This window comes from Lytechinus variegatus, chromosome 3 (genome assembly GCF_018143015.1).
Source record: "Lytechinus variegatus isolate NC3 chromosome 3, Lvar_3.0, whole genome shotgun sequence".
Classification (NCBI taxonomy): Eukaryota; Metazoa; Echinodermata; class Echinoidea; order Temnopleuroida; family Toxopneustidae; genus Lytechinus; species Lytechinus variegatus.
Genome location: NC_054742.1, coordinates 5,642,708 through 5,664,795, shown reverse-complemented (window position 1 = coordinate 5,664,795; position 22,088 = coordinate 5,642,708). Strand labels below are relative to the sequence as shown.

The 22,088-nt window shown below is 36.0% G+C and overlaps 1 protein-coding gene across 2 annotated transcripts in view; it reads right to left on the bottom strand.

Annotated features, from left to right (window-relative positions):
- The window catches only part of LOC121410067 (ectopic P granules protein 5 homolog), a 135,966-nt gene that overhangs the window by 53,889 nt on the left and 59,989 nt on the right, over positions 1–22,088 (bottom strand). For both annotated transcript variants that reach the window (XM_041601921.1, XM_041601922.1), the window contains exons 21-30: positions 15,829–16,038; positions 12,693–12,923; positions 8,745–8,911; positions 6,653–6,934; positions 5,419–5,542; positions 4,949–5,084; positions 4,010–4,181; positions 2,261–2,351; positions 1,231–1,308; positions 616–758 (exon numbers count right to left, since the gene is read on the bottom strand). In XM_041601921.1, the coding sequence (XP_041457855.1) occupies positions 616–758; positions 1,231–1,308; positions 2,261–2,351; positions 4,010–4,181; positions 4,949–5,084; positions 5,419–5,542; positions 6,653–6,934; positions 8,745–8,911; positions 12,693–12,923; positions 15,829–16,038 (1,634 nt within the window). The remainder of the gene's footprint in view (positions 1–615; positions 759–1,230; positions 1,309–2,260; positions 2,352–4,009; positions 4,182–4,948; positions 5,085–5,418; positions 5,543–6,652; positions 6,935–8,744; positions 8,912–12,692; positions 12,924–15,828; positions 16,039–22,088) is intronic.

The following is a 22,088-nucleotide window of genomic DNA, read 5'->3' as shown; positions in this document are numbered from 1 at the left end:
GAGTTAAGGCGGGCTGGCTCAGACCCGTCACCGTGTATAAACCGCACCCCGACTTTTGCTTCTATCCCGCCGAGAAAAAGGTGCGGTTAATACACCGTTACTTACGGTAACTTTCATCTCCAAACATTAGACATGTACCTGACTGTTAACATGTTGAATAAAGAACACTCATAAAATACATTGTTCATTGTGTATGTACATAAGATTCATGAAAATAAAGAACACTCATAAAATACATTGTTCATTGTGTATGTACACAAGATTCATGAAAATGTTAGGTCATAATCCCAGTACACTACATGGCCAATTAAGTGATTCAAAACCAAACCCCCTTTCCAAAAATCTCTGCAGAAGACACATTCTCCACCTCTAAATAGCCTGTTTGCACCCAAACTGCACAATTCCACCCAGGTACACTCAACATGACTATGTGTGAGGCCAACCTATCCCTCCAAGAACCAGAGACATTCTCTGAACAATACACACCCAACACCTCTCATTGGTCAGTCTACTTGACAATGTAAATGATGTCATGACAATATTAAGAAGTTATGATGCTTTCTGCTGAGTGCATTTCAGGATGTTTAATGTCCCTCGTATGTATTATCAACTCACGTAATGGCATTCTCAATGTGAACTGCAGCAGTGCAGATAATTGGAGGAGGTGGTGATTCCATTTCTATTGATAGCTGTTTGTACTCAGTTCTGTTTTCATCCAGCTTTCTTTTCACAGCATCACTTAGCTTGCATTCTTGGTGCTGAGAACAAATAAGTACATCCCCAAAGATATCATCAGAATCACTGGCCATATGAATGTTCTAAATCTATACAACAACTACAGGAACTGTGAATATTAACCAATTCAATAAGGGGGTAAGTAGCATTTATCTTTGGGTATATGCTTATTAGGTCAAATATAAAAACTGTAAAGATATAGCCTGGGGTATTTCAAAATTGCATACCAGGGGAGGGGGTGTTTCTAACCCTATTTCACTTAGCCTAGTTCAAGTTGCACTATACCTTCTAATAATGCAAGCAGTAACTAAAAACAATTTCACTCTTGTGGCCTTTGATGATATGCCATTCTTCTATCACAAGGGGTTTTATTCAAAGTATTAAACTAATGATCATTAAAACGTCTGGGACATAATTTGAGCCCTAATTTCAAGTTAAAATTTGAGTCCTACTTATCAAACTATGAAAAAGTTTAAAGAAATAGTATGAACTTACCCTGACAACAATCTTTGCTGGTCCTAAGCAACGATGCCTGGAAGAGACTGCTGATCTACAAGGAATTTCTAGTCTTGTCTGTGAATATTAGAACATTAATAAGGTTAATTTTGTCAAAATTCAAGATTGATTTACTTCAACCATCAGCAAGGCATCTGCATAATAATCAATCTAAACAGATTACAATGAATTCAAACACAATGGTTTGGTGATACAAGATGATACAAGCGAAGTAACTTAATATAAAAAAGGAGACCACTAAGTTGACAGACATACTGACTCTATAAGCTCCCTCAAGAGTTTTTCCCTTCAACCATCGCTTTACTGCATTATTTGACTTCACAAAAATACTGCAGGGAATGGAAGGTAATGTGCAAAATAATAAGGAACTAGAAATGTGACGTGTCCAAAGGACACAGATGCCCCCTGCTTAACGCGATCAGAAATTCATTCAATATGATTAAACTTAATATCGAGCAGAAACCAATATAATTTAGACCTTTGAACCAACTCGCATATTTAATGAGCTGTGACCTACCGACTCTGAATTCAAACTTAGCCTGTATTTTGGTGTCATCTACCTACACACCCAAAATTTTTAAATTCCATTACATGTAAATATTTTTTGAGCTATTGTGCGCAAACCAACTCGCATATTTTATGAGCTGTGACCTTTGACCTGCAGACTCCGAATTCGAACTTAGCCTGTATTTTGGTGTCATCTACCTACACACCAACAGTTTTTAAAATCCATTACATATTTTTCGAGTTATTGCGCAGAAACCAACTCACATGTTTAATGAGCTTTGACCTTTGACCTGCGGACTCAGAATTCGAAATTAGCTTGTATTTTGGTGTCATCTACCTACACACCAACATTTTTTTAAGATCCATAAAATATATTTCGAGTTATTACACGGAAACCAAGTGGGAGACAGACGGACGGGGGCAATGCTTAATGCCCCCTCCCGACTTCGTCTGCGGGGGCATAAAAATCAATTGTTAGCGGCTTTTATAAGAAAATATTTACCTCAACTTCTGAATTATGATAGAGGGTAGGCATGAGCTCAATATAACTCAGGTCCAATGCAACATTCAAGCTTTCTCTCGTTGAAAATGAGCTGAAATGATCAAGAGTATGTATGCATTCAGACCTCTATGCATTATAAAAATAATTGTAATGGTTCACTTAGATAATAAACTAATCTCCACATTACATTCACAGCATCTCTCTAGGCACAATTTAAGCAAACAAATCTTTAAAAAATTGTTAACTAGTATAAAGAAGTAACAGCAGAATGTAAAAAGAAATTATAGTCTCCTCCTCCTAAATTGATATTACAGCCCTAACCAAAAAGATTACAAAACAGGAATAATGTATTATAAGAATAAAATCTGACAATGAACTATTACTCCTTATGATCTATCCTTCTTTACACAATTTAATTTTATTTAGTATTTAGATACTATTTATTTCTCAAAACTGCAAGCTCGCGATAATTAATAGAAATTTACAAAATGTTGATTAAAGGACTAGAACAATTCAGGGAAACATACAGAACATATATATATATATATACATATATATATATATGTATATATATAAACCCCTCAAAAAAAGTTTTGAAATCTGAGTTTGGCCATCAATTTCTCCCAACTTCCAATTCTTAACAATGCATATTTGACATCATTCAAAAGATCATTTAATTTTCTTTAAAATGATACTATGCTTGTTATGACCATGCCATCATGAAAAGAACAGGATTCAAAAGTGTTGGATGAGGTCTGAATTGAAAAGCTGCAAAATGAGCAACAAAAGTTTGGAAATCTGAAATTGGCAATTAATTTTTCCCAAACTCCCAATTTTACACAATGCATATTTGATATCATTCAAAAGATCATTTAATTCTCTTTAAAATGATACCATGCCTGTTATGATCACACAATCACAAAAAAAGCAGGATACAAAGGTGTTGGGTGAGGTCTGAATTGAAAAGCTGCAAAACGAGCAGAAATATTGATGAAGGGTCAATACAGAACATGATTCTTTCGTCTGTGTCAATAGAGATGAAAATCCATTCAAATCAAGCCCCTGCTTCTGTCGTGATGGTTCTGTGAGATAACATGGTTTGAATCGTGGTTTGAAATACCCATCCATGTTTGTTTGTTTGCTTGCTTGTGCAGAGGTGTGTTTGATTCCATGTTAATATTGATGTTAAGGTGCATGAAAACAATTAAAAGAAACTGCTGAGAAACTCACTCAGTGACTTTCAATATTGTGTCATTTTGCAACTTTTGAATTTTGTCCTTTCCCCACATTTCAAGGCACTGCATCTTCATGTGAACCATAATCATATCATGTAGGGTATCATTTTAAAAAAAATCAATGATCTATTCATTGATATTAATTACACATTGATATTTACTAAAACCAAGGAGGGATTATCGATCAAAGTCAAAAGAAACCGCTGAGAAACTCACTCATCACCACGGAAAAAAGAACAGTGACTTTCAATATTGTGTCATTTTGCAACTTTTGAATTTTGACCTTGCCCCACATTTCAAGGAACTGCACCTTCATGTGAACCATAATCATATCATGTAGGGTATCATTTAAAAAAAAGTTAATGATCTATTCATTGATATTAATTACACATTGATATTTACTACAACCGAGGAGGGCTTATTGATCAAAGTCAGATTTCAAAACATTTTTTGAGGAATTTATATATATATACAATGAATGTAAATGTATGTATGATCACACTGTGACTCTTACTTGGCATAGTTGAGCATCTCTTGAAGGTCACCTTCAATTAACTGGAGCATAGCTTGATGATCCACTAAAACGTTATCTGGTATTTCTCTTATGGGAGCTATAAAGGCTTTGACATCTGGCTCTGGTTTGGGCTTCTCATACTGATGTAGATGGTTGAGAATATGTGTTGAGGCTACAAAAACAATGATAGACCACAATACCAAAAGTATGACTTAACAATGGCCTGATATAAGATGTGATTTCAAGTGTACCTGATATGAGGTGTGATTTCAAGTGTACCTGATATGAGATGTGATTTCAAGTGAACCTGATATGAGATGTGATTTCAAGTGTGCCTGATATGAGATGTGATTTCAAGTGTACCTGATATGAGATGTGATTTCAATTGTGCCTGATATGAGATGTGATTTCAAGTGTGCCTGATAAGAGATGTGATTTCAAGTGTGCCTGATATGAGATGTGATTTCAAGTGTGCCTGATATGAGATGTGATTTCAAGTGTACCTGATATGAGATGTGATTTCAAGTGTGCCTGATATGAGATGTGATTTCATGTGTGCCTGATATGAGATGTGATTTCAAGTGTACCTGATATCAGATGTGATTTCAAGTGTGCCTGATATAAGATGTGATTTCAAGTGTACCTGATATCAGATGTGATTTCAAGTGTACCTGATATGAGATGCGATTTCATGTGTACCTTCTATGGGGCAACATGAATGAGAATCTGATTTTTCATTGAAGACAGGATCAACAGGTGCACGTAAAGTTACCTTTGCACCAAAGACAAGATAATACTGCAATGCTTAAAGATTGCGATTTGACTTTTGAAAGGAGTTGCAATCACTAGATCAATGACCAATATCTGTGTAGGGGGGCAGTTTGCTAGGATTACTGTTATTCAGATAAAAGTGTTAACATTCTGACTGTTGAGAATTACCTTCTTTTTCCTGATCCTGAGCAATGAGACTATTATTCCTGTACATAGTTGGTCTTGTAACCTGAAGCCATTGGGTTACCAATATGTCTACTCCATAACTCACACGATCCCAATCAACATACTCCATCCAAGGCTCCTGAAAATAGTAACAAATAATTGATAAATAACCTCATCTCTTTTTCTTAGAATCAAGAAATTCATTATACATAACAGTGAAGAAGGCAAAATGTGTTTAAATACTTCCTTACATACATATGCCACATAACATTTGTGACAAAAGTGAAAAATGAACTTACTTATTGACAAGCTCATGATTACATAAAAATAGGTTCATATAAATGAATACAAAACCTTCATTACTACACTTTACTCATTAAAAATCAATATCACTGTCAATTCATGAAGAATCAAATATAAACAGATACCACACCCAGTTGGTAATTTGTCAAAACAGTGACATGTGAGCTTACCATTTGAGCAGCAAATATTGTTGCCAGTTTCTCTCTGTCATACTGGTCTGGTAATGCAGGTAGATATAAACTTGATTCATGAAGTAATGGTTCTTCAAGCCAAAGGAGGAATGTCTGATACAGCCTGATATAAACAAAGAACAATGGAATATCCATGATTGAGGGTGAACTTTCCTTCTATATCAATAATTCCTGGTGACTGGGATTTCCATTTCTCTTATAAATTTTCAACCTCACATATATATGTGATTTCATAGTAATTACTACACAACACTACAAATCAGATGCATCCGAGAATAAATCAACAATGGTATGCAAGGTTTCGCGATCTGACATGAGAGTTGGTAAATCGTGAAACAAATCATTTGTATCCCTACATACAGTACGTAATCAACAAAATTTAAAGGTTTCCGTCCTCTCGTTTTATGAGGGAGGCACAACAAAAGTACATCAGAAATAACTTCATTCTCACTACGGAAACAGTGACCAGCAAATCTCATACTACATGAATGTTTAATTACAGAGGTGGAGATCGGGGGAGATCTCCATAAATTTCATCTATTGCTGTGAGATTTCTCCCACTAATATTTCATACCCTCATTAAAAGCCGAGTATATGTGCCATCTAGTCTATCTTTTAACCCTACATCTCCCGGGGTATTTTGATTCTTGTCATTCCGGGGGGATCTCAGCTGCGGATTGCGCGATCACATGATGAGCTTCAATAAATGTCATGTACTCGGTCTTTTGGGAATTCAAGTAGAGGCCAATCTTTGCAGAGGCATCCTCTACTGCAAGATGCAGTTCTTGTGCATCCTTCAAAAGAGCAGAAGTCAATGCTATATCACCAGCATAATCTAAATCAGTCAAATATTTGGTTAGGTCCCTACTTGTAGACATAGTTTTGATGTCCATTCCTTTTGTTTGTACACCATCCAGTGAATATCTTAGAATGTAATCTACTACAATAATACAAATAGATATTGTGCCAAGTGTCACCCTGAAGAATTCCAGAAGTTGTCACACACTGTCCATTTGATCCATCTACACTTTGAGAAAAGGAAAGTGGATCTATATACATTACATTGGCTGCTTGCATTACTTCATTTGGGATACCATATAATTTGAAAGAATTTCAATCATATTACAATGGTTAACACTACAAATGACTTTGAGAAATCAAGGAAGATGATAGTAAGTTGTTCCCTAGATATTCATAATAACTATTAATTTACTTGAGAAGCTTTTTGTGAATTTCCTTGTCAGTGATAGCTTCACAATCCTTGCTGTTATTCCCATCAACCACTCCTTCATTTCCTCCAACAGCACCCTCTACAGTGTTCTTCTGTCTCATGTGTGGTTGACCTTCAGAGAAGTGACCTTCAGGTATGTCTCCCTGACTAGCATTATGATGATAGTCCGCAGTTTGTGAAAGTTGACGTTTCAGCTTCTTCAAGAAAGTTACATCACTGTAGCACTGGAAAAAGCGGTAACCTATGCTATATCGCTCTACAGTCCTGAAAGAGAGAGAATAATCAACCATAATAATTTATTTTACACTAATCAATTATGCTAATTTAAGCATTATGATAGAACTTGACTGTACATCTGTAAATAAAGCCTAAAAAAGAAGACTTTTAGAGGAATTCTGATTAAATGCACAGATAAATAATTGGTATCAAAATGCTTTCTTATGTATTTTATTGTTTTGCACAATACAGAGCAGCTTTTTTGTTCAATAAATAGTAATTAATTTTCCATAATTGTCAACATTTTGGTAATATTGTATTACTGCAATATATCACCATAATCATAAAACCATTATTGCATAAGAGTAAAACAACTAAAGAGATAAACATTGAGCTTTGGAAAATGGTCTTTGGAGTTTTGTAATTGCTTTTTGAATTCATTGTTGTCATTGTATTCAAACAATTTGTATTTTTTTCCTTGTTTGTACCGAAAATTATTGTATTATAGTTTGTTTGTTTTTTCATTCGAAAAGGAGATACTGCAATAGCTTATAATTTTTGTTGAATTGATATGTAACAAATGACAACAGAAATGGTATAAAGAGAAGAAAAAATTATTGAACACTCAATATTTTTTTTTAATATCGCATCATTTCAATATTCAAATATCACCCAGCACTATTCCATTTATAAAAAAGGGGTAATTGGAGGTTTGAGGAAATTATTAATCCACTTGCAAAAATTAAAATAATGCTAATCATAAACTTTAAAGATTGACCTGAATCTCGTGATATTTTTATGCCATGTTGAATTAACTGTGGTGAAAGAAAAGTATAATGTTTAGGCTATTTTCAATCTATCATTAGATGTAAGCTCTAGATAATGGTACTGTCTGGCTGATCTATATCAAAATGTACCAAACTCATACAATGATTCAAGTTTGAATGACCTGGAAAGCTCTTAGCATTGAATCAATAATTCTGTGTGATACTCAACATCAACTAAACTGATATTTTTTAATGATTTATGCTATGAAGATGTCCTTTTACTTTTGGAAAACATGAATAAAATCAGCACTTTAAAATTCATTTTAGCAGGGCGGGAGGGTTTCCTCCACTGTTCTAGCAGCCTGGATATATAGTGTTGTCTTCCTGGGCATGAGAATGTGTTAAATGTGATGGAGTTGTGTGCACATTGTGAAGTGTTCTATAATGGGACCTTTTTTTATTGATTTATATATACTCTTATTATCTTTATTGAATTTTACTTGAGGTTGACTTACAATTTAGGATATTTATGGAAAATTACTTTAATTTTTCTAAATAATACTTGTGCTGGCAATGGTACTTGACAGAGATGTCTGAATTTATGTGAACTTCAGTCTAACACTTACGTTGGGCTATTTGTCAGTTTTTTTAAGTTGGCCTTGGCGCTCTTTTGACCAAAATTAGCAACCCTATGAAAGTGGCCTTCATTCCCCCTTTATAATGACCTTGATGCTCATAAAATATTGGGGTATTAAAGGCCATATTTCCCTAAGCTGAAAGTGCTCTATTAAAGATGGCCTTCACCTTACAAAATCTTATTTTGAGCCCTGACATGGTGATGTGTGAAAAAATGTAACAGAATCATTATATCTTTCATTGTTCCACAACCTAGGCAAGTCACAACTAATTTGATACATGTACCTTATATACCTTGATACTATACCTTACCCATTCACAGCTAATACATGTACATACAAAACTTTGACTTTGAAATGTATGATAATGTAATTTGATTTCATTTTTTGTATAGAAAAGTAATACAGGTGGATTTTATTTTTCAGATTGTTTTAAAGAATACAATGATATCTTACCCGCCTGGTGCCTTCATTCTTTCTAGATAAAGAGTAAAGAACATTTGCCATATAACTGGTAATAGAGGATGCATGATGTCTGTATCCAAAGCCAGTTGAGCCCACCGGTAGATAGGTAGCTGGTTTGCATTCACCAAGTAATTACTCTTTAATTGCTGGTTAGCTCTCTATAAGCAAACAATAATAGTGGTAACAGTAATAGAGAACAGCCAGAAAGAAAACAAGTGGAATGCCTCTGGCCGTCTCACCTGCATCACGCGGTTCAATATAGCAGCAGTGCTCACTTTGAATACTACTCTAACTCGCACAAGATGTTCAGTGATACATGGTTACTCTTATTTCCCTTTTTTATGAACTAGACCAATAAACTTACAGAGATATGATGGTTATTCAACAAAAAACCCCAACATGGCCAAAGTTCATTGACCTTACATGACCTTTGACCTTGATCATATGACCTGAAACTCGAACAGGATGTTCAGTGATACTTGATTACTCTTATGTACAAGTTTCATGAATCAGATCCATAAACTTTCAAAGTTATGATGGTAATTCAACAGATACGCCCAATTCGGCCAAAGTTCATTGACCTTTGACCTTAGTCATGTGACCTGAAATGCGCACAGGATGTTCAGTGATACTTGATTACTCTAATGTCCAAGTTTAATGAACTAGACCAATAAACTTTCAAAGTTATGATGTTAATTCAACAGATACCCCTGATTCGGCCAAAGTTCATTGACCCTAAATGACCTTTGACCTTAATCATGAGACCTGAAACTTGCACAAAATTTTCAGTAATGCTTGATTACTATTATGTCCAAGTTTCATGAATCAGATCCATAACCTTTCAAAGTTATGATGGGAATTCAACAGATATCCCCAATTCGGCCAAAGTTCATTGACCCTAAATGACCTTTGACCTTGGTCATGTGACGTGAAACTCATGCAAGATGTTCAGTGATACTTGATTAACCTTATGTCCAAGTATGACCTTTGACCTCGGTCATGTGACATGAAACTCAAATAGGATGTTCAGTAATACTTGATTAACCTTATGGCCAAGTTTTATTAACTAGGTCCATATACTTTCTAAGTTATGACGTCATTTCAAAAACTTAACCTCAGGTTAAGATTTGATGTTGACGCCGCCGCCGTCGGAAAAGCGGCGCCTATAGTCTCACTTTGCTTCGCAGGTGAGACAAAAAGCATCAGAAATAATTGCATCCATATGTAAATGGGTTTATAATATTTATATATGTAAATTATATATAAATATATATATTATAATTAATATTTTCCTTTTCATCTTGAATATTGTATAGTAATCATTGCAAATATTAAATGTTCCCTACTTTTGTACGCGCTATGGTACTTTTTGTTTTTAGCGCCTCTAAATACCCATTATTATTATTATTATTTATACTGGGCATTGTAGCTCGACCTAGTAATGCAAGATAAGGAACACACAATATCTGAGCACTGGTCACGTCTTTAAGAAGATGACTGTCCCAGAAGTAAACAATCATATCTGATTCTCTATCCTTCAGCACACATGCTGCTGATGTTGCAAAAAGGGCTAATGCAAAAACTTGGAATGATTAAGAGGTCTTTCACAGCAACAAATGAGAAAGGATGGCTTAAGCTTTCCAAGGCCATTGTAAGACCTTCTCTGGAATATTACAACTCTGCATGGGCTCCAGTCTACAAATGAGATGACGATCTACTTGAAAAGGTACAACAGAGAGCAACCAGACTTTTGCCTCATCTCTGTCATCTAGACTATCCTGAAAGGCTAAAGGCTTTAAAACTACCTACTCTATCATATAGAAGACAAAGAGCAGAACTGATCCAAATATACAAAATTTCAAGAGGACTTGATCAAATTGACCAAAACAACTTCTTTGAGATTGATGTTCATGGTAGAATCAAAGGTCATAGGATGAAAGTAAGAAACACAGAGGCAAACTAGAGATGCTCTGCAGGTCGCGCAGCCGAGCACACGTATCCCCCGAACCCACCGCATCATCCATCATTGCAATATATACAGCTCACAAAGAAAATTTGACAAATAAATACAATTATCATGGCAACAATGACCCTGCCCACATTCTGCCTGTGTGAACCAAATTTGATGACAATAAAATGACGTAGCAGCGTAACTCTGCAGAACCTAAAGTATTCTCCAGTAGCACCTGTTGGGGAATACAATTATATAGTAATCTGGATATATTTTGTAAACCTAACCCTAAGACGCCCCCCTCCATCAAAAATGATAGGCATCTTCGATTTACCATTTAATATTGCTTCTGTGTGCCAACTGCTATGACAAACTTTCTATATGAGAACAGTATGGTATTATGATACATGTACCTTGGAATTTAGCAGGATTGTATCCATGACAATAAAGACCCCCCCTCCACCACCAAAAATGATAGGCATCTTCACTTTACCTTCTAATATTGCTTCTGTGTGCCAACTGGTATGACAAACTGGAAATAAATCAGAAGGTTTTACCAATTTTTTTCACAAAAATATGATTACCTCTCTCTCTCCTGTGTTCTTCCTCTAAGGTTGGCACCGTTGGAAGGGCTGCATGGCAACCATGTCTACACCCACTCCAAAATCATTAGGCAGCTTTGCTTTACCATAATGGACCTTCATGACAAATTTGAAGATGAACAGAGAAGAAACGCAGCCAGTAGAGCACTCACAAGAAAATCTCTGCTACATGTATTTCCACAAAAACGATGTCTCTGCCCACACCCAAAATCAGTAAGCGGCTTTGCTTAATGGATCTTCATGCACATTTGAAGACAATCAGAGAAGAAATGCTGCTGGTAGAGCGCTCACAAGGACATCTCTGCTATTTCTACAAAAACCCTTTGTTACCATGGCATCGATGTCTTCGCCCATACCAAAATCAATAGGCGACTTTGCTTTACCATAATGGACCATCATGCCACATTTGAAGATGATCGGAGAATAACTGCAGCTGGTAGAACGCTCACAATGACATCTCTGCTATTCCACAAAACTCTCGTTACCATGGCAATGATGTCTCTGCCAACACCAAAATCAATAGGCAGCTTTGCTTTACCCTAATGGACCTTCATGCCACATTTGAAGATGATCAGAGAAGAAATACAACTGGTAGAGTGATCACAAGGACATCTCTGCTATTTCCACATAAACTCGTTACCATGGCAATGATGTCTCCGCCCACACCAAAAGCAATAGGCGGCTTTGTTTTACCATAACCGACCTTCATGCCACATTTGAAGATAATTGGACAAGAAATGCAGCTGGTATAGCACTCACAAGGACATCTCTGCTATTCCACAAAGCTCTTGCTACCATGGAAAAGATGCTTCCGCCCACACCATAATCAATAGTCGGCTTTGCTTTACCATAACTGACCTTCATGCCAAATTTGAAGATGATCAGAGAATAAATGCAGCTGGTAAAGCGCTCACAAAGAAATCTCTGCAACGGCGGATGCGGCCGCAGGACGAGGCCAAATCCATAGTATCCTTCGAACTCTGTTCAGGGGATACAATGAGTGTAAATAACTGGAATGCTTTACCCGAGGAAGAAGTTTCATTGAGAGGCACTGAAAAAAACATCCTACCAGAGACTATCCAATGTGATGAAGGGCAAATAAGCTACAAGCTTTAAGTCACTAAATCCAAGTAAGTAAGTAAGATATGTGTCTGTAAAAACTTAATTGCTCACACATGCATACACGTACAGACACATTGTTTCAGGCATCCCCATCTGGCATGAATTGATTTCTGTTTGTTTGTGAGTTACATTAATAATATTGCCATTTTACTAGCATTGTTAGTTAATGTTGCTAGTAAGTATATTTCCACTTGGGTCTGTCATAATCATTTATTAACACATCTTCTAGAATCTCAAGAATAAAAGAATTGTTAATACATGTACCTTGAGAGCTTGGTCATTGGTCAGATTGGCATTGGCATGAAGCTCCTGTGAGATGACTTGAAGCACCCCATTTTCCTGCAGAAATCTTGTCTCTGCTAACATGAGAGAGTAAGCAAGCCAAGGGAATTCTTTCTTGTATTGCTCTGTCATGGTGGGTAAAGGACTGGATGAGGAGACTAGGGACATAACAGATGATAGCAAACCGCTAGCCCTAGGATTACGCACATTCTTCTGTGAAATGAAGGTCAAAGGTGAAATGATAGTATCACATTAATATAAATCTTATATATGATGGGGTGTCCAAACTTTACATACATTTTAAAAATATTCATCAGGTTTAAATTCGTTCACAATTTATAGAAAATCAATCTAAAAAATAGCTACATTGACGGCAAGAGGGTAAGCTAGAAAATCATGATTTAAATGTGAAGTAGGTCAAGGGGTCTTGCTGGTATCGCGATCTCAAAATGCTATTCCAATCGCTGTGCTAAAAATCAGTTCTGAAAGTGTGACCTAACTTCGCAGGACAAAGTCTCGAAATTTAAAGCAAATCTCAAGCTCAAAAGGAGAGATATTATATCAGACGAGTGGCAAAATGCTAGAGAATCGGTCAATACCATGTTTTACTCACATAATTGATAATATCTGCTTGCAAAATGATATTATGATGCTTGTTAGGAAGTTCAGACTTTTTTTTAACCAGTGCTGACGGTGACAAATTTGCCAATCTTTTATCAATATTTTCATGAATATTCAACTCATCCTAAAGAAACTTACGGTAGAGGGTAATTTTAGGTCGCTTTTCATGTTGATGTCAGATTTTAAAGATATTGAATACTTTTTGAGATAATGACCATCCGCGAAGTATGGACACATGCAAAGTTTGGACTCACTGCCATACTAAAGGTCAAGCCCAACCCTACAAAGCTTGAGTTGACTACATAAAGAAAAATCAAACAAGTGCTAACATTAAAAATGTCATCAATATTGTATAACACATATAACATAAGACGGTCAGTGGGGTTTCAAGAAAACAACTGAACATTTAGAAGACTCCAGAGGCAGAAATTTTTAGATAGTAAATTATGTGCATGAAGCGGACATCAGGAGTACAAAGTCCCTGTGGGATAGGTTAATGCTCTCAGCTCAGAGCATATCTGACAGGTCTATACCCCCTCACCTTAATTTCAATTTTATAGATAATTCCGATGTTAGAAAAAATGAAAAAATAAGTTTAAATAAATCAAATTCAAGCAAATAGATTCTTGATTCTAAAACTAGTACATCATATTGCAAATGTGTATCTTGCATTTTTATTTTGATGTAGTGAAATAAGAGCCAAAAAAAATAAAATTGTTAGTGTTAAAGTCATTACGAAAACTGCACATGTCCAGCCCAAGCCAGGCTAGCACCTAACAGCTGCTTATTAATGCGCCTAGGCTGGGAATATAGTCAGTCAGGCATGAGTAAAGTTCATGAGTAGTGTCATAACCGAACAACACATCATGCATTATATTGCCAATAAAGCCAAAGGAAGAAAAAATAGGACAAACTTAATAACCCATATCAAGTTTTCTATTAAGCACTAATATGGTACCATATCTTCCAAAGTGTCAATTGTATGCAGTACACTACCAAATTCACTTGGCTTCATCAAGCTCTGAGAGAGAAATATCACATGCAATGGAGATCCCTTGTTTACATTTCAGTCATTTTGAGATACATGCATGACAATGTACAAAAGGAATATAATACAGACTATACACACAATAAGCAAATTATAAGAAATAGCCTTGAAAAAATCAGTCTTTTTTGTTATTGTCTATCTTCATAATTTCCCAGCTTTTTACAATAACAATAACGGCTGGATTTATATAGTGCTTTTTACCTGAGGATACAAAGTGCTGCTATTACTATTCATAGCTTACTCTTGTGTATAGATAGCATAACCTTGAGCATTATCCGCAAATCAGTAAAAATCCAATACGGCTTCCAAACTGCACTTTACCCATGGAAATCACAAAATTATCCACATATTAACTTTGAAATTCCTGTACCGGTAATTGTCTTGCAGGTGTCAAATAATCTCTGAAAACGTGATTTTTCACAAAATATTTTCTTTATAGTCAAAACAGCCACCATAGGCCCCTGTACACTCTTTCATGTCTAATACTAAGCTCATTTTGACAAATGTGAGCATTAAAGGACAAGTCCACCCCAACAAAAACTTGATTTAAATAAAAAGAGAAAAATTAAACAAGCATAACGCTGAAAATTTCATCAAAATCTGATGTAAAATAAGAAAGTTATGGCATTTTAAAGTTTCGCTTATTTTCAACAAAATAGTTATATGAACGAGCCAATTACAACCAAATGAGAGAGTTGATGACATCACTCACTCACTATTTCTTTTGTATTTTATTATCTGAAATATAAAATATTGTTATTTTCTCGTCACTGTCATGTGAAATGAAGTTTCATTCCTCTCTGAACATGTGGAATTCCATTATTTAAACATTTTGTGCTTCAGGCAAGGAGGTCCTAACCTTTAGATAATCTTGACAATAAGTTTTTCTTCATTGTTATTAATTGTTAAGTAATTATTTAATTCATTGTTATTTAATGTTTGAAAAATAAAAAACAGAAGAAATAGTGAGTTGGGGACATAATCATCTCTCTCATTTGCGTGTTGCTGAGTTGTGCATATAACTGTTTTGTGAAAAATAAGCAAAACTTTAAATATCATAACTTTCTTATTTTAAGTCCGATTTTGATGAAATTTTCAACATTATTCTTGTTTGATTTTTCGCTATTGATTCAAATCAACATTTTCTGGGGTGGACTTGACTTTTAACAAGTCAAGTCTCGCCTGGCAGTCTCGCCTGCATTACATGATTTGATATAGCAGCAGTGCAGACTTTTGAAAACGAATTGAGGATGGTATCTTCAAAATGCAATAAAAATGTTGGGAGTCGCTCGGTACTTGGCAGATTTACACAGTTGAAAGATCAATCCCAAAGCAGACGAAGAGCGGAATCGCTTGTTGCTCCTGTCTATTTTCAACACTTCATACATGAGAGGTGACTAAGATCAGATTCTTAATATTCTCTATTCTCATCAACTAATATGATCTTACCCTGAAGTGTGTCATGAAGATTTCTTGCGTCAGTACATCACTTGCTTTGTGACTGATAAGGGCAGACTCTAAGGTTGCATCTAGAACCTGACATACATCATGATTGGTATGCCAACTCTTACAGGATGTCAGGATAATGAGCCAAAATTCAAGCATGGTATCAGTCAAGCCAGGAAGTGAGCCAGGCTTCTTGCTACCTTGTAGAAGCGTCTTAGGAATAACAGTAAAAATAGTGAATTAAAAATGGAGGATTAAATATAGCCACAGATTTTTCTCAGATGAAATAAAAACTTTATCTCTGTTTGAATCAGTGAGATAAAATCATCTTAACCCAACTTTAAGTATGCTATTTTGGACCGGGATATACCTTCATATCTCAGCTGCTAATCACACAATTGCCACAAAAATTTGCACACATGTAGAGCTGCGTGACACCTAAAAGTCTGCATCAAAAAAAATTTCCAAAAATTATTTGTACAAATTTCTTAGTAATTAAAGGACAAGTCCACTCCAACTAAAAGTTGACTTGAATAAAAAGAAAAAAATCCAGCAAGCATAACACTGAAAATTTCATCAAAATTGGATGTAAAATAAGAAAGTTATGACATTTTGAAGTTTCGCTTAATTTCACAAAAAAGTTATTTGCACATCCCGGTCAATATGCAAATGAGGGAACTGATGACATCACTCACTATTTCTCCTGTGAAACAAAGTTTTATTTCTCCTTGAACACGTGGAATTACCATTTTTTTACATTCTATGGTTCAGTCCAGTTGGTTCTTATTTTCAAATCTTACAAATTGAAATATTGTCTAATTCAAACAATGAAAAACAAAAGAAATAGTGAGTGAAGGACATCATCCATTCTCTCATTTGCATGTGACTCAATTGTGCATATAACTATTTTGTGAAAAATAAGCATAACTTCAAAATGTCATAACTTTCTAATTTTACATCCGATTTTTGATGAAGTTTTTAGCACTATGCTAGTTTGATTTTTCTCTATTGATTCAAATCAACATTTTTCTGGGGTGGACGTGGCCTTTAAGTATGCATAGTGTATGAATTTTTCCTCCTTTAACTCACTTTAAATAATTAGAAGAAAGCTAATAAAACGCAAAGCAAAAAAATATCAACTTTAACATTTTTTACAAAAATCTACAAATCAAAAAAAGCTATATAATTCATGCATTTTATTGTTTTGTGAAATTTGTATGCAATTTCTGGATTTTTTATTTTTGTATTTCATTGTTTGTTTTGTTTTGTCTCGTTTTTGTTGGGCTATGTCTGTGACTCTTTTGGATCATAAATAGCATGATATAAATCCATTCAAACCAGCAAAGGTAAAAATAATCATACATTTATGTTTTTTAGTTAAAACACAATTTGCATTAATATGTTAGAGGTCAATATCACAGAATTTCAAAGACCTATTAGTCAACAAAAGTAATTAAATATTTTAATATTTAGCTTTCTCCTTAAAATGTTTAAGTATTTCTGTCAGTGATTATATTATTTTCCTTTATTTTCATTTCAACATTTAGAGAAAATTCACCTAAAAATATTGCGGAAAATGATGATGCACAGTAGGCCTTGGAATAAACATCCATTGATCGAATAGAAAATGGCTTGCCACCGATCGCTAATTGATTAGCAAAATTTACACTAATCAAATTTTTGGCAGATCCTGATTAGGCCTAGACAATTGGGATAACTCGATTACTCAAGTAATAGTAACAAAATGACAAGATAACAATGATAAGCTTTAGAAAATGATGTTACCAATATAATTTGTCAAAACTGAACTATGATTGTATCACATTCACAGTTAAAGGTCAAGTCCACCCCAGAAAATTGTTGATTTGAATCGATAGAGAAAAATCAAACAAACATAACGCTGCAAATTTCATCAAAATCAGATGTAAAATAAGAAAGTTAAGACATTTTTCACACAACAGTTCAATGCACAACTCAGCGATATTCAACCGAGAGTCTGTTAAAATAATGGCAATTCCACATGTTCTGGGAGAAATAAAACTTTGTTTCACTTGACAAGGAGAAAATTAGAATATTTCATATAATAAAATACAAAAAAAATAGTGAGTGGGTGACATCATCAGTCTGCCAATTTGCATACCAACCAGTGGCGAGCTCACAGAAGCGTTGTTAGCGTACCAGAACGCTAACATTAGGGCCAGTCACACCTTTCATTTTACTTATTGAAAAATTTCGTCCATTGCCCACACCATGCCCCAACCCCCACCTGTGGTACTGCCCATGATGTTAAAATATTTTGCAAAATGTATTTAATTTTTAAGTACCTGTCAAAATTACAATTTTCATCATTTGAACCTATAATTGGATCTATTTTGGGAGACTAGTCGACATCTGCTGATGTGGTTTACGGTACACCATGTGCAGTGTTATAGAAACAGTGGATAGAAGAAGAGAAGAAGTGGATAGGCCGTCTTCAGGAGAGAGACAGTCAACCTGTCCGAAACGTCAGGTCTCTCTACTACTCATCATCTCTACTCACCGACTCAAACCAGCATCTCCTCATCAGCTCTACTACTCAAGCTGTTCTCACTCAACATTCCTTCTGGTTTACAGTCCTTTTCTATGGTGGCCCTGAAGGGACATCGCATAAAGACCAAATCGCGGATATTCACGACGAAATTGGCGACGAAATTCACGACATCGTGAATTTCGTCGCCAATTTCGTCGCGAATTATTCACGACGAAATTCACAACGTCGTGAATTTCGTCGCCAATTTCGTCGTGAATTTGTTTTGCTTGCCTGGGCGGTATGCGGCCGGGTTGAAACCAACTCACCTGCTGCTAATTCGTCCACTCACAACAGGGTCTACATTCATTTAGTATAATCATGGACGTCCATGGTATAATGCAATTAAGTCTGTCACTTTTCGCCATTAAGTATAAAAAAATTATATCTCTATGCTTTTCGCCTAACCATGGTCCAATAACCATATGGTCCAGTCATCACTTCGTCTCATCACCAGTTCGTCTTTGACCATTTCGTCTCATAACTAGTTGGTCTAATATAGTTTTATTTTCCTTAATTTCGCCCAATTATCACTTGGCATTACTGGCTTGGCATTAGACCACTTGAAAATTAACCATTTAAAAGACAGAACGATGTCCACTGCTATCCATATGCATAGGCGGATCCAGGGGGGACGAGGGGCCCGCCCCCCCCCATTGGCGGAGCAAAAAAAGGAATGAACGAAAAAAAAGAGGGAAAAGAGAAAAGGAAAAGATCGAGACGAGTGAATAAAATAAGATGAGGGAAGACATGGAAATAAAAAGAATCTTTCATGTCACTATATGATTGTTTAGTTATATAGCTATCCTGCTTACGATTACAAAAATTGATTAAAAATTTCCATTCTTTGTGTAGAAATGTCAAAAGTTTTTAGCTCGCCCTTCGCGTTCACATCAATTGTTTATTATATACCTATTCTGTTTAAGTTACAAAAAGTCCTTAGAATTCTCCTTTTTTTAGGTAAAAATGTAAAAAAAATCCAGATCGCGCATCGCGCTCACATTATTTGATTTTTAAAATATATAACGTCTTCGTGCTAACTGCATGCAGTCTTTAACATTTACCTTCAATTTCCACCAGTTCATTTCTGCTCGCGGTTCGCGCGTTCGTAATAATTATTTATTTGCATGCACATATCTTTTTTAGGAAAACAAACATTGCAAAGAATGTTAAAATTTTAGGAAAATATACATAAGATTTCAAAACAAAATAGCTCGCGTATCGCGCTCACATTATATAAATAAGGATATATTTTATGTTGATTTGTAAGAATAAAGCTAAGAAGACCCCCTCTTCACAGAAACCAAAGATCATCTTCGAGCGGCCGATCGGGGAAAATATGACTGAAAAATTATACCCCCCCTATATGGCGAAGGCTATACACACGTACATGACTGCTCTCGCTGCTGGTCAAGGAACATATGAAACCACGCAGGGTCCAGGGTATTATATAACTCTCTACACGGTGGTGAGGGGTAGCCATGGGAACAGATTATAGGGATTAGGAACAGATTATAGGGTAGGGGATGCAATGTGCTAACCCAGGGAAAAGTGAAATGATGACAATATGCGAATGCATGGAGGCCTATACAAACACAATAGGCTGTGGATCCGCCCCTGGAACATAGGCAATGCGAGCGCGAGCAAAAATTTGATAGTGAGTGACATGAAAGATTCTTTTTATTTCCATGTCTATTTTTTTCACTCGTCGTCCTCTTCTAGCTCATTTCTCCTCTATTTTAATTCCCTCTTTTTTTCTTTATTTCTTAATTCCTTCCCTTTTTCATGTTTTATTGCTCCGGGCCCCCCCCCCCCCGCCTCCCCCCCCCCCCCCCGGGGGGGAGGCGGGCCCCTCGGCCCCCCAGGATCCGCCTATATGGATAGCAGTGGACATCGTTCTGTCGTTTCAATGGTATACTTTCAATTGTCTAATGCCAACTCGTCTGCCATCATTTGGTCTACCATCAGTTCGTCCACGTCCACATGGTCTAACTGCCATTTCGTCTAATAACCAAGTTGGTCCAATTGCCATTTATTCCACGTGCCATTTGGTCTAATTGAAGTAAGTGTTAATTGGGCGAAATTAAGGAAAATAAAATTGATATTAGACCAACTATAGTTATGAGACGAAATGGTCAAAGACGAACTGGTGAGTGATAAGACGAAGTGATGACTGGACCAAATGGTTATTGGACCATGGTTGTTAGGCGAAAAGTTAATGGACAGAATTGCATTATACTAAATGAATGTAGACCCTGTTGTGAGTGGACGAATTAGCAGCAGGCGAGTTGGTTTCAACCCGGCCGCATACCGCCCAGGCAAGCAAAACAAATTCTTGACGAAATTGGCGACGAAATTCACAACGTCGTGAATTTCGTCGTGAATTTCAAATTCACGACGAAATTGGCGACAAAATTCACGATGTCGTGAATTTCGTCGCCAATTTCGTCGTGAATATTCGCGATTTGGTCTATATGCGATGTCCCTTCAGGGCCACCATACTTTTCAGGACTATTTTCAAGAAAGAATACTCTACTCTCAAATCTCCACTTTCTCGCCTATCCACTTCTCTTCTTCTATCCACTGTTTCTATAACACTCCACATGGTGTACCGTAAACCACATCAGCAATTGTACATGCCACCATGCAAACCTTCAAACAACATCTAGTCGACATCTGGAATTAAGTGATGGTGTACGTGTTGGAAAGTAAATTTAAATTGGGAGAGGGGCCAGGGCTAAGAGACTGCAATGTTTTTAAACATGAAAGAATTCTTGCTCCCACCGCTATCTTTTTTTCTCTCTCTCTCTCTCTCACTCACACACACGCACCAACACACAGAGATGGGGAGCGGTAAATTTTCTTTTTCTGGAGTCACGACCTTTATGGGAATACACATGGCTTCTTCTTTGTCTCCCAAAAGTTTAATTGGCCATCGAATGTCCAATCACATATCAGCTCAAGTCAGCTCGTTGTGTATGTGTTTAAGCACACATACATGCAACCAGAGAGTTATATACACCTATGAATAAATCATACATTGTGTATCGAGGGCATAGAAGGCCGGGTGGGATTAAAATTTTTGGACCTCTTTCAGGTTGGTGTTTATGAATGGTAGTAATTCATCACTTTATTGACATTCAAATCGTTCAAACAAAGGAATAAAATATATACAAACATAGAAGAAAGGAATGCCCAGGACATATCTGAGTAACAGAACAAGCAGGGCATACATAAATAACATAGATTATATTAACGTAATAGCATATACAATACATTACTATAATTACCCCGAATCAAAATATTAAAACAAGCATGAAATTATTATAAAGAAATACAGTGGGTAAAAGGAAAAAAAAAAGTAAAAGCAGTTGAGAAAAGAGAGGTGGAAGTTATAAAAGTGAGAGAAGGAATGAAAAAGGGGAAGAGTAAAAGAGAGAGGAGAGGGAGAGGGAGAGGGGTGGGGGCTGGTGGGAGAGAGGGGGTGTGATAGAAAAAGAGAGAGAAAAGAACATGTGACTTCCAGGGCATTAAATAAATTTAAATGATTGCACATACATCCCGACACAGACCAGATTACATTTCTTCCTTCCTTGGATACATAGTTATAAATGTTTTTTCCCCTCCACACCACACACTCTCAGACAAAAAAGAAAGAAAAAAAACAGTATTGGGCCGGTGAACGCATGAACCCACC